Source organism: Pseudophryne corroboree, chromosome 5, assembly GCF_028390025.1.
Source record: "Pseudophryne corroboree isolate aPseCor3 chromosome 5, aPseCor3.hap2, whole genome shotgun sequence".
NCBI lineage: Eukaryota > Metazoa > Chordata > Amphibia > Anura > Myobatrachidae > Pseudophryne > Pseudophryne corroboree.
Window position 1 is genome coordinate 719,946,215 of NC_086448.1, and position 13,794 is coordinate 719,960,008.

A 13,794-nucleotide genomic window follows, 5' to 3' on the forward strand; every position below is an offset into this window, starting at 1 on the left:
TACAGACATTGCAGTGAAACAACTTTTCCGTCTTTGCTGGTGACTGACTTATTATGTAACCAGACAAATGAATAGACAAAGACAAACCAATTCCACCTCAGTAAAATTGTGTGTATATGGTCAAAGTGCAGTGCACGTGGCCAGACCATAAGAAACCTGATGCAAAAATTCCTACCAACACCCCTGCGCCATCCGGTGGAGCAGTGTTGTAGGACAGGAACGTTCTGGAAAAGAAACAGAAAGTATGATTAAAATGGCCTCCAGCCATGTGCTTATAGTCAAAGAACATATAGCATATTTTGTTACATGACCATATATACATACATACAGTATTTTATATACATTTCCTATGGTATAACATTGTCTATGGCAGTGTTTCCCAACCGCGGTCCTCAAGGCACACTAACAGTCCTGGTTTTAGTGATATCCAGGCTTGAACACAGGTGACTTAATTAGTACCTCAGTTATTTTGATTTAACCATCTGTGCTGAAGCCTGGATATCACTAAAACCTGCACTGCTGGTGTGCCTTGAGGACCGCGGTTGGGAATGCCTGGTCTATGGTATAACAAGTGCTACACGAATGCATATATGGGTTCACTACGGCTGGCCGGCGGTCAGGCTCCCGGCGACCAGCATACCGGCGCCGGGAGCCCGGCCGCCGGCTTACCGACAGTTTGGCGAGCGCAAATGAGCCTCTTGCGGGCACGGTGGCGCGCTACACTATTTTATTCTCCCTCTATGGGGGTCGTGGACCCCCACGAGGGAAAATAAGTGTCGGTATGCCGGCTGTCGGGCTCCCGGCGCCGGTATACTGAGCGCCGGGAGCCCGACCGCCGGCATACAGAAGACCACCCGCATATATAACACAATGCAGCCCTTCTTTAGCATAGGCTGTCTATTGCTGCTGCTGTGGCATAATCTCTCCCCCCTGCAGCTGCGCTACAAGTAATAGGGACAGGGAAACTCCTGACTGCCCAGCATGAGCCCACTAGTTAGTAGAGGGCTGTTTTACAGGGACAGACCGCGGCAGCAGTGTGCACTGTCTGCGGTCTGAGTGATCAGAGGCGCCGGCATCCTCCCCCCCCCTGCTACCCTTAGTGTGTGCAGGGAGCGCTGGCAGTGCTGAGCTGCTGGCCGTTATTGAGACAGACCGCGGCAGCAGTGAACGCTGTCCACGGTCTGAGGGAGCAGTTACCTTCCCCTAAGCGACGGAGCCTCCGGCCGTTACAGGGACAGACCGCGGCAGCACTGAACGCTGTCCGCGGTCTGATTGCATTACAGGCAGGGAGCGCTGAGAACGGCGCTTGCAGCGGCCGTCCAGCGCGTCCCTCTGAGTGGCGCCAGGACTAGGGGAGCTGATAACAGCGGTGGCGGGGACGGAGCAGCGGCTCGGGCGACGCACATAGCAGTACCCCCCACACGGCGGGGCGGCAGCGTGAGCTGACCGCCCCTGTCATAAATACCTGGGTTCCTGTGCTCTGACGGGGCTTCTACAGCAAGCTCCGTTCTGCATTCTCAGCTGAAGGTAGCTGATGTACTTGGACTCTGACGGGGCTTCTTCCAGCAAGCGCCGTCCAGTCCTTTCTGCAGTCTCAGCTGTTGTTAGCTGAGCTGCTTGTGGCTGTGAGGGGGCTCCTTTGTGAGGCCCGACACGCCAAGAGCTGCATGCAGCAGCTTCTATAATCCCGTACCCAGAGCTTTTGTGTAAGCTTGGAAGGGATTGTAATGTAAAAAAAAGAAAACAAAAATGTTTAAAAGTAAAAAATGTATGTCCCCCTCTGGAGGTCCACACTTGTGCTTCCTGTCCATGTGAGCACTGAAAAAACACTGGTATTCTGGGAGGATGGAGGGGAGGAGAGTTACTGAAATTTGAATATTCAGTGCCCAGTCCTTGCTAACACCGTCCATATCCCAAGAGTACTCCAGTGACCCCTAGTGGATGAAAAAGAAAGAGGGGGCTTCGTAACTTCTAACACCTCCTTTATAGCTAAAACATGTTTTGAATGCTTTTTGCTAACTTAGGACCTATTCCCCTGGAATCACTAGTGTCGACACAGGAATCAGAGTCCGTGTCGGTATCGGTTTGTACTACTTGTTTGTATGTGACCCAGAGGGGTCCCTGTGGATGAAAGGCAGAACTATTAAAAATCACATCTTTAACAGATTATGGCCCTCATTCCGAGTTGATCGGTCGCAAGGCGAATTTAGCAGAGTTACACACGCTTAGTCTACGCCTACTGGGAGTGTATCTTAGCATCTTAAAAGTGCGAACGAAGTTTACGCAATATTGCGAACAAAAAAAACTTAGCAGTTTTAGAGTAGCTCCAGACTTACTCTGCCTGTGCGATCAGTTCAGTGCTTGTCGTTCCTGGTTTGACGTCACAAACACTCCCAGCGTTCGCCCAGACACTCCCCCGTTTCTCCGGCCACTCCTGCGTTTTTTCCGGAAACTGTAGCGTTTTCAGCCACACGCCCATAAAACGCCGTGTTTCCGCCCAGTAACACCCATTTCCTGTCAATCACACTACGTTCGCCGGTGCGAACAAAAAGCCGTGAGTAAAAATCCTTTCTTCATAGCAGAATTACTTAGCGCAGTCGCAGTGCGAACATTGCGCATGCGCTCTAAGCTGATTTTCACTGCGATGCGAAAAAAAAGAACGAGCGAACGACTCGGAATGAGGGCCTATATTCAGTTTTCTGTATGAGATTCAGTCCAACCTCTTAATGATATGATTCACACTATTATGTAACCTTTCACCCAGTCAGGCTCTTGGTGTCATATTACACCTGTGTCTCCAACATGTCTCCCACAGAGGAAGAGTTCACTGCCTCAGACTTGTCACATGCACAACCACACCACAGACACTCCGGGACTTATAGGGGACAGACCCACAGTAAAATCTGTCAGAGGTACACAGATAGGATTTGCCAGTTCACAACTCAGCGCCAGTAACACAATGTCTGTGAACACAAAATGCCCACTGCCATGCAGCGCTTTTATAATGCTAATCACACAATTATATAGCACCAAATTCACTGTGGCCCCCCGTTTTGCACCCCGATACTTGTTCAGTAGTGGAGGACCAGCGTTGTCTCTGCCGCCTGAGTAGAGAGAGAAAATGGCGCTGAGCAGTGTGCTGGCTGACTGAGGAGGAAGCTCCACTCTTCAATGGTGTGTTTCTCCTCAGCTTTTATGAGGTAATTTTTTATACTGGCGGGGGTAGGACTGCCTCAGCAACTTATGCCCCTTATTTATGCCAGTTTCCATAGGTTTCATGCTGCCCAGGGAGCCCCGCACCCTGCAGTGCCTGTGTATGTGTGGGCAACATGGCGTGCTGCGCTCCCGCCAGCCGTGCGGTACCTTTAGCCGTCACTTTCTTGATTGAAGATCTGTCTTCTAACACTCATCTGTCTTCTGGCTCTGTGAGAGGGGTGACGGCGTGCTGTGGGGGGGAGCATCTAGGCACGGCTAGCGTTCAGTTCCCTTCAGGAGCTAATGGTGTCCTGTCAGCCAAAAGCAGAGCCATGAAACTCTTCAGGAAGTTGGTTCCTACTTCTGCCCCCTCAGTCCCACGAAGCAGGGAGACTGTTGCAGGGAGATTGTTGTTCTCCCTGAAAAAAAATAACATAAGTCTTTTCAGAGAAACTCAGTAGAGCTCCTCTGGAGTGCATCCAGTCTGCCTGGACACATTTCTAAAACTGAGGTGTGGAGGAGGGGCATAGAGGGAGGAGCCAGTTCACACCCTTGAAAAGTCTTAAAGTGCCCATGGCTCCTGCGGAACGTCTATACCCCATGGTACTGAAGTGGACCCCAGCATCCTCTAGGACGTATGAGAGTTCTAAAATCACCAAGTTCACTTCAAGTAGAACAAAACCATGCTGCACTGCAGGTGGGCCAGATGTAACATATGCAGACTTAGATTTGGGTGGGGTGTAAAATTAAAAAGCAGCTAGTATTTACCCTGTACAGAAACGACCCAAATCTAACTCTGCACGTTACATCTGCCCCACCTGCAGTGTAACATGGTTTTGCCCATTAGTGTGCTTTTTTGGTTTGCTAACAAACCTGAATAGCCCCCAATGTTCGTTAATGAGCTTATGAGCACATTTGTTAAAGAGCAAATAAACATCTGTAAAAAAAAAAAAAAAAGATGAAAGAAAATAATTTATCAGAACATTTTATTTTGATTTTTATTAAACTGGCAAGTTTTATAAAACATAGTTTGGTTGTGAAAACAAGCCTCAAATAAACCTTCCTTACCCCAATAAAAAGAAATAACCTATTTGAATTCCTATTTGATGTGGGGATCGCATGCACAACTACAGAACTTGGAAAAACAAAACAAGTACAATAAACCATATAAGAAAACTTGTCAATTAAACCTCTTCACAACAGTCATTACTGCAGCACATGTAAAGTAGCGTACATGTTACATTGCAGTGACCAAATTATTACACAACCAGTTATACCAGCAAGCCATAGTATAGAGAGGATTCCACCTGTAAATAACGGTACTTGTACATATCATCCTGCAATGCCTTACCTGGTTTCTTTCCATCTTGGCAGTGATTCTTTTTTAGCAGATAAAACCAGGAGGAAACCAAACACAGAAAGCAAAGTTGTAGGAGATGTTTTATTGAGTGAACCAAATCGTTATCAGGGACAGTCCTTGTGTGGGCTGAAGCAATAGTAATGAGTGCACAGATTCAGGGATCAATAAGAATAATGACACTGCTCTATCCTCGGGAACGGATGAGCTGTAGTCTCTAGGATAATGGACATGCGATACCTGCTCTCTCCCCCACGTTTATGCATCCAGGCTCGATGCTGTTTGGGGTCCAGTGACTCCACTGATCTTGGGCAAACTACTGTAACCAGTATACTTGAATTGTATTAGAAGAGAAGCAGAGAAGGACAGGAGACGTCTTACTGCAGATTATGCTCAAACGTGTACCATCTTTTCTCCTACAAATCTCCCTTGCATATTCTACACATGTGGGGTCAAAGCAGAAGCCAAAAAGTGAACATGGAAAAAAAACATTTATGTATTGGTGTACGGCACCCCTCAAACAGTCTTTACTGACCTGGGTGCCCCCACAATACATGTCACTTAACTTCCAATAGGTGCGGCACTCTCAGGGTACATGCCGCTGTGAGAGTGGTATTATTCACTCTGAGAGCGTCGCACCTATTAGAGGTTATATATATATATATATATATATATACACACACACACACACACACATACACACACACGTACATAAAATAAGCGGCACTCAGAGTAAACAATGTGCAACAGGTGTATAATTCAGTAAGTCAACGTTTCTGGGCTTAAAGCCCCGTCGTACGGACTGAACAGCAATAGTGTAAACCAGAGGTTCTCAAACTCGGTCCTCGGGAGCCCACACAGTGCATGTTTTGCAGGTAACCCAGCAGGTGCACAGGTGTATTAATTTTCTCACTGACACATTTTAAAAGGTCCACAGGTGGAGCTAATTATTTCACTTGCGATTCTGTGAGGAGACCTGCAAAACATGCACTGTGTGGGCCCCCGAGGACAGAGTTTGAGAACCTCTGGTGTAAACCCTATTGTACAGCAACAGTGTAAGTGTTTGGTCCTGACCACAGGGCGTTAAGCCCCGAAACGTTGACACGTTGTTGCCTCTGAGTGTCGTTTAATTTAGGGACGTCTGATTTTTTTTGAATTCTGGCACCTGGGTAAGTTGACCCAAGTATGTGAGTGCCGGCTGCTGCTGAAGGAGAGACGGACACCAGTCGGACTAGAAGGGAAGAGGAGACTGAACAGAGTCAGACCTCTGACTGCAGTGCTGATTAGAAGTGCAAAAGGTTAAGACAGCAAGGGAAGAGCTGCTGCAGCTGGGCATATTCTTGGTTCCGGAACACTACAGATCTCTGCCGTCTGGATCCCAACAGTCAGAAGTCCAACATCTGGACCCCGATTGGCCGAATCCCAACAAACCCCGGAGGATGGTGATAAACAGCCCGAGTGGAAAGTGATAGTGGCTTGTATCAAAGCCTATCTGGTACGCAAACTACTTTTATGTGTGTGTCGAAACGCACTCTGTAAAATCATACTACACCATAAGGCGCTAGTTCTTCTCCCCCTTTCGCATATTTATATATATATTTTTTTATTTTTTTTATTTTTTTTTGAGTCAACATTTCACCATACTACAGTACAGCAGCTGTAGATTTCATAGTGCCAGTAATGTCCGCTGAGCGTGAGGATATGCAGGATAACGGAGCTGAGAGACGTACAGATATGTGCAGTTATTACAGCACATATTTAGTACACTTTTCATAAGAGTCTACACAATAACATAACAATCCAGTGTAACACATTTTTGGCAGTAGTAAAGGAGTAATGTGTATTAAGCATAAAAATCCCTCTTTCCACCCACCACACATTATTGGGACAACTAGATAAACATAGAACAGGCTATTCAACCCATTTAGTGCAGAATAGGTCACTAGCTAAGGTTAAAGTGCACCCATCACCTATACGCAATGGAGGCATGCCCCAGTAGGGTCACTCATCCCTGGTGACTCAACAGGATAAATCTTGGCTTAGCCCACAAAATACTTATATATCCACTGAGAACAGGCAACGGCTATGTGTCACGTGTTAAACACAAGGCAAAGAGAACTAAAGACATGGAAAATGTCCAATGAGAACACAAGAGGGCGCTCTGGGTGTGCTTTAAATTTTCTTGCAGCATCTTTCAGTGTTGGCTGAATACAATGGTGATTTCACTGGGTTTCGAGATCCTTTTCTGATAGGTCTTCTGTAGCACTGGCGTTGGCAGCAGAGGTCAGAACTTCTCCAAAGTCTCCAGCTGGCTGTTTGCTGCCACTGACTTTTGACTGTAGCAAAGATAAAACATTAATGATAATATAAAGAGGCAGGACACAGACAAGACTGGAAGAATGAGGCAATGGATCAGCCACTGTTCATACTCTGTGCAATTCTGTTACACTAAAATATTGCAATTAGTTGTACTTGCTGGAATGTGTAGTTCCACAGCAGTTAGGGTGCCACGGATTGCCCATCCCTAGGCTAGATTAGATGGGGCTAGGCATAACAGTGATAAAATGACACCAGCCCTTTATCTAGCAAGCACTTCCCTGCTGTTAGCTTCAGGCAATGTAGTTTATGTCAATATATTCTGATGCCACTAGATGGCGACATGTGTTGAACGTAAAGATTAAGGACCTAATTCAGCATGGGTTGTAGATGTGCAAAACAACTCTTTACACTATCATGCGGGGGGGGAAACCCAGAACAAGGCAAGTCCGCCCCACAGGCCGGGCCCTTCCCAACAGCTACCATGCGAGTGTTCCACTCAGCAGTAAAGCGCTCGCATGATAAGGGCAGCCCTCTGCCTGCTACCCGCCATCTTTTGGGTCGCAGCGGCTGTATGTGACGTCACACAGCCGCCACAGTTCGCCCTGCAAACGGTGCGGACACACCTGCATTGTCCAAACCTCACCCCACCCAATTTCGCCCCCGGAAACGCCGACATGACGCCCTCGCCCGCCCTGCAAATGCATCTGCCTTTTAATCAGGCAGAGGCATTCGCATACAGATGTTGTGGCTACATGCGCATCTGGCTACGCCCTGGTTATCACAGGGTGCGTTCGCGTCTGGGGCAGGCGTCATAGACGTGCACCATTTACACGAATGGGAGCATCTTTGTGCGCCGCCTTGGCGCGGCTCGGTGCCGGATAGCCTAGCAGCACCAGCAGTGCACGTTTGCGATGTAGCCCTACATCTGTATGTGAGATTCTGTCGCATCTCACTGTGTGCGCGCGTGCAGTGTGGCATCTGTGTGTGCACACACTGTAAAAGGGCTTCATCGCAGATATGTTCCATGCTGAATTGGGCCCTACGTTTTTTGCGAGGAATGTGCTCCCTAAAAAGGAACACTTCAAATGTTTGAACTGTCTGGTCAGAGTTAAGATGCTACATTCTCCGCACATTTGTATGTAGGGTGTGGTAGTGCATTGTAACTTGTGAGCCATGCTGTACCAACTGTAGCATTGATATGCCATATACTGTTGTGCTAACATTCTCATTTGTTATCTGTGTTCACAAGGTTGGAACTACAAAGAATTTCTTATTTAAAGATTCTGGAAGGGGTAAAGAAGAAACGCCGACATTTACACTAGCTCAGCCGTACTCATGCTGTGTCAGGGTATTCAAATAGATTGGGAAATCTGTATGGAGTTATATGGAGGGGACTTGGGATGGTCACTAACATTTCAGATAAAGCAAGATATCCATTGAAAGGTAAATGTTTTACACTTAAATGAGAGTACATGCATTTCTTCCACCCTAGTACCCACATGTAACTAAAACATTAAGAGCCTGATTCTGAGTCGTACGTAATGTGAGCGCATTTCCGGAAGCGGATCAGAATACTATACACCCACATTCTGAGTCATATATATTTATTTGATTGCACCACCCCGGTTCCCCCGTCCACGGGAGCAGTCACCGTCACTATCCTTGCTGCTTACACCGACCCCATACTAGATGCAGGCGATCGGTCTGGATTTAGCGCCCACTTTGCATACGTACTGCTCTGAATAGGTGCATGAGCAACATCACACAGTTCTACAAAAAACCTTAGTAAATTTACCCCCATGTTGTCACTGCTAAGCCAATTTAATATCCCACCTTCAAGTTTTCCACTTTCTCTTCAAAGGACTTGTAAGTGGGAGAATTTCTGTGGGGTGGGGAATAAAACAGAAACATATTTCACATTGGTGTGCTATTTACTAACATTATCATTAGTTATTTCAACACACGTAAATAAAGAGGGCAGCTGAATGTGGAGATCACTTCCGCTTCATGCAGACACACTCGGCCTATAGGCTGCGATATACTGGTCCCAGCATGGTAAAGCTGCAGTCAGCTGTAAAACTAATAGCTGCTCTAGATCTACTCACACTGTGGCCAGGACATCACGGTCCATCACAGATGGCTCTTGCCGTTTCATAGCTGGTTTTGGGGGAGTTTATTCCCCTCTACTTTAGCTTTCTCCAAACTTTGATAAAACCTCCCCCTTTATCTCGTTTTGTTTGCACTGGATCTATTTATGTAGTTTGATAGGTGATGCGGAATCCTTGTGGCGATATATAAAGGATAATAATGATGATGATAACAATAATAATAATAATTGAGTGCTGTCAGTGCACCTACTGCGTTACTTAAACTGATAGATGAGATGGCAAGATTAATGTTGATGAACATTTCTAATATTTTAAACAGGTCACATGCTCATGGTTCTAAAATTGTGCAAAGTGATGTAAAAGGATGCAGCACATAAGTGACCCCTGTACCGGGCACTACGTATGGTTATAGCAGGCCGGTTACTCTTCCTCTGCAGCACTGTACTAACATGGGGGGTAATTCAGAGTTGATCGCAGCAGAAAATTTGTTAGCAGTTGGGCAAAACCATGTGCACTGCGGGGGGGGGGGGGGGGGGGAGGGGCATATATAACATTTGCAGAGCGAGTTAGATTTGGGTGGGTTATTTTGTTTCTGTGCAGGGTAAATACTGCTTTATTTTTACACTGCCATTTAGATTTCAGTTTGAACACACCCCACCCAAATCTAACTCTCTCTGCACATGTTATATCTGCCCCCTGCACTGCACATGGTTTTGCCCAACTGCTCACAAATTTGCTGCTGCGATCAACTCTGAATTAGGCCCTAGGTGTTTATAGAGAGGCTGTAATTGCTTCTAGCACAGCCTTTGTTACCAACCTTACACAATGTGAACTGCCAGGGCCCAGAGCTGAGGGCTTGGGAAATCCCCACCATTAGCGCCACCACTGTTACTGTACATGAAGGCCGCCTGACCTGCGGCATAGGAACTTCCCATAATGGGAATCTCTGCTACTGGACCAGGAAACCCCATTAATGATGTCAAAACATCAAACAAGGCTTACAGCTAAATACATTACCTCATAGCAGGCATACTAATTGAATGCTGTATAGACCGTATACTATAGGGCAGCATTAAAGGAAAAAGATAGCAAGAATTAATCAAAGTAAATACAAGGCATGCATCACAGCTGGAGAGATAAAGATACAGAATACAGGTCTGGTTCAGAGATGTACACTAATGCATCCGCAGCGGTGAATGCGTACGCACCGCCTGGATTTGTCTGGGGAAGCCCACCGGTGGATTTGCGAGTCCCAGCGGCTGTGCACAAACATGCAGTTCTGCTCACAGATCAGTCGGCTATGGGGCTTCTGATAATCGGGCCTATGGACGTGCGGCATTGCCGCTGGAAAGGAGACGCAGGAGTTACTGCTACTGGGTACAGGATCACAGGTGCTGGCTGAGAAACGCCCCGCCGTGACGCGCCTATGCTTCCCCTTGTTATCTGCCTTAAACGGGCCCTGACTGTCAATCACTTTACGAATAAATCCTCTCCATGACTGCCGTTGCAAGACCACCGTGGCACACGCACAGTGTGACTCAGACGCATGCGTAGCCGGCCGATAATCACTCAACCGGTGTGCGTCCAACTCTGAATCAGACCCAATAACTTACTACTGGAACAAAGGCATGCCTGCCAGCCTGCATTACACCAGTGATCAGAATACACATTACACGGCAAGAAACACAGACAGACAGGGCATACTGTACGTACAGCCAGTGTAGAGCTGTGTGGAATGTATACAGACAAAGTAATTACCATCAATTACAGCTAAGTATATATACATAAGACCCAAAATTGTATGCAAAGTCTTTATTATAATAAACAGGCAAATAAACAAAGCCTACGTGATATATTATTAGTATGTATGTATAATCTGCAATTATTTTGCACTATGTGTTGACTAAAATACAAATGAGTAAATAAGGTAGGGTAGAGACAATCCAAGGAGATACTTTTATTAGCTATTATTTTTCCAACCTGTCCGGACTTAGTCATCTCAGAGGGGGGTGGCCATGTTCCCAGCAGTCAGAATCACAACTGTGTAAGTACCGGGGTTAGGGTCAGATGGATAGGCAGGCACTAGGGCAGTGGTTTCCAAACTTTTTTGAATCACGGCGCCATAGAATATCAGAATTTTTTTCACGACACCCCTAAGCCAAAAATTTCTTATTGAGAAATTTAGAAAGAAATATTACATTAAGTAGATCGCGTTTATATGTCATCCTTAGGGTCAGTTGTGTGGTGAATGACAATATTTGCTTCTGTTTGGCCACATATTTTATGACTGGCAGCCACCAGCACTGGTTTTGCCTATTATATTGACCATGAATAATTTGAATTGGTCCTGGACCACCAACCCAGGGCACCCTTGCAAGTGTCCCGAGGCACCCCAGGGAGCCACGGCACACAGTTTGGGAACCTCTGCACTAGGGGAAGGGTTAGGATTAGGCCGGGTGAGCAGAGAGTTATGGATAGGCTGCGGGAGGGGACAGATAGGTGTAGGTATAGGGTGAAAATATTCTCTAATGTGAAGGTATAACAACTAAATAATGGAAGACGCATTTCTGGAATGATTTGGGAATTCCATCCTGCTCATACTGTGCCCTAGTTATGGGGTATTGAGGTATACCTCTTTAAATCTTAGTTCAAGCCAAAAGCTTCAGTACACAGAAACACTTGAAGATAAAACCGTGAAATAATGAATGTTAACTGATAGGTGCTTTGTAAAAGACACTAGACATGAAGATTAGCATCATATATTATTTTAGTTCTATAACTGTATTGGTGCTCAGTAAGAGTCTTGAAGGTTGTCAGTCACATGAATAAGCTCAGCAAGGCAACAGTGATATATCTGAAGCTGTACTTGAGCTTCTGCCTCCCCCCAACATTTCAGCAATGATACATGGCGAGGTACTTAGGGCGGGATGTACTAACGTCCACCACACTTCGCCTACATACTAACCGCATATGTCAGAGTTTCCCAAACTCAGTCCTCAAGGCACCCCAACGGTCCTGATTTACTTTTAAATGTATCCATGCCTGGCCACAGGTGACTTAATTAGCACCCTAGTCAATTTGATTTAACCATCTGTGCTGAGCAATGGATATACCTAAAACCTGGACTGTTGTGGTGCCTTGAGGACTGCGTTTGGGAACCTCTGGCATATGTAGTAACAAGCACGATTAGTATCGCAAAGGACGGCTCTCCCCGATAAGAGCTGTCCTTTGCGATCTGCCGGAACTCCTGTAACTGTTCCCGGCCCACTCAGACAGTGCAGCCCTGGGGGGCGGGAGCGGAGGGACGGGCCTCTGTGTATGGGCTCCTCCTTCAACTCCCCTGCAGCCGGAAGGCGATGATCAGGAGTGCTGAGGACCAGGTAGCCGGGCACGGGCATCCGCCGAGAACTGCAAGCAGGAGGTGAGGGGGCGCGGTGTGCGGTGCTCGGCGGCGGGAGGCGGAAAGTAGCCCATAGGCTTCTATAGGGTAACGCCAGCTCTTCAAGAGCTGGTGTTACCCTTCACATCGGTAAACAGGCGGACGGGGCTTGGTGCATATGAGAATGCAGTAAAATCCCCGAAAATTTAGTTATTATCGCATTTTCCATTTAGTATATACCACCCTTAGCTGACTATTTTTCCCTTAAAATCCGTTCATGTTATTTTTTTTTTAGATTTTCTATTTAATATAGTTTCCAAAGTATTTGTTAAACTTCTAAACAATATATTATTCATATCTGCAAAAATTATCTTCTCAGTAACTGGGGGACACAGTGGGGCGGCGCAGTCGCATGTGATCTGACCATGACATTTAAGTGGTTAAATATCGCACTGTAAATTTGGAAAAAACTGCCTCTTTGGAAAAATTTAAAAAAAAAAAAAAAAAACCCAACAACAACCTGTTAATACATTGGCCCCATAGTGAGAAATTAATGATTGGACAAAATGCTTTTAGTGTAACATAAGTTTGCACCCAATATTCAGGCATGGAAAGTCACCTAATTCAAACCATAGGGTTATTGTAACATTAATAAATAAAGCAGAAAAAGATCCTTGGGAACTTTATTTGCTCAGATACTTACTTTACATCCACCAACTTTTTTGTAATGACTGACCCAACCGTGGAAATGGCAGCGGAGGCTTTCTGCCCTGCATTGGACAGAGTTTCTGATGTCTTCCTGTACCTGGTGAACATAATGCAAGAGAAACCAGTCATATGTATGAACCCCAACTTCATATAGAGGTGCTACTACTCATTTCCCTGAATCTACATATTTGATCATGCTATTCGAGAACCTGCCCCTTTCACTATATCTCAGCCTTTGGCCTTGTGCTGCCACCATTCCCTTCTTCACATTGTGACCCTCCCCCTGTAACCTGCACCCTGACCTCACTGACACGTCACTTATCTCCTGATATACTCTGTGCTGCTGGGGATCCTGCTCCTCTCATGATCTAACTTCTACTTGGTTGCTTATGCTGCCTTCATTTACATGCTCACATTGTGACACTGCCTCTGTCACATGCAGCTCTGTCCTCACTGACATATCACTTATCTCTTCACAAGGCTCTTATCATCTGCAGCCCTGTGGTTGATGGGTAGAGGGTGACTGGGAGAGGCAGTGGGTGACCAGGAGAGGGTGACAGGGAGTGGCAGTAGTGGGTTATAAGGAGAGGCAGAGGATTACAGGGAGAGGGTGACAGAGAAGCAGTGGGTGAGACACAGTGGGTGACAAGGAGCGGCAGTGGTTGACCAGTAGAGGGTGACAGGCTGTGGGCAGCAGGGAGAGGATGACAGGGTGACAGGCAGTGGGA

At 46.4% G+C, this 13,794-nt stretch overlaps 1 protein-coding gene across 3 annotated transcripts in view; it reads right to left on the reverse strand.

The window, feature by feature from the left end:
- Window positions 1–4,164: 4,164 nt before the first annotated feature.
- The window catches only part of TPD52 (tumor protein D52), a 187,519-nt gene continuing 177,889 nt past the window's right edge, over window positions 4,165–13,794 (reverse strand). For 2 of the 3 annotated variants that reach the window (XM_063923979.1, XM_063923978.1), the window contains 3 exons: window positions 13,062–13,163; window positions 8,705–8,753; window positions 4,165–6,888 (listed from right to left, as the gene is read on the reverse strand). In XM_063923979.1, the coding sequence (XP_063780049.1) occupies window positions 6,775–6,888; window positions 8,705–8,753; window positions 13,062–13,163 (265 nt within the window). In that variant the 3' untranslated portion in view covers window positions 4,165–6,774. Of the gene's footprint in view, window positions 6,889–8,666; window positions 8,754–13,061; window positions 13,164–13,794 lie in introns of all 3 variants that reach the window. The other variant, XM_063923980.1, reaches the window with a different exon arrangement.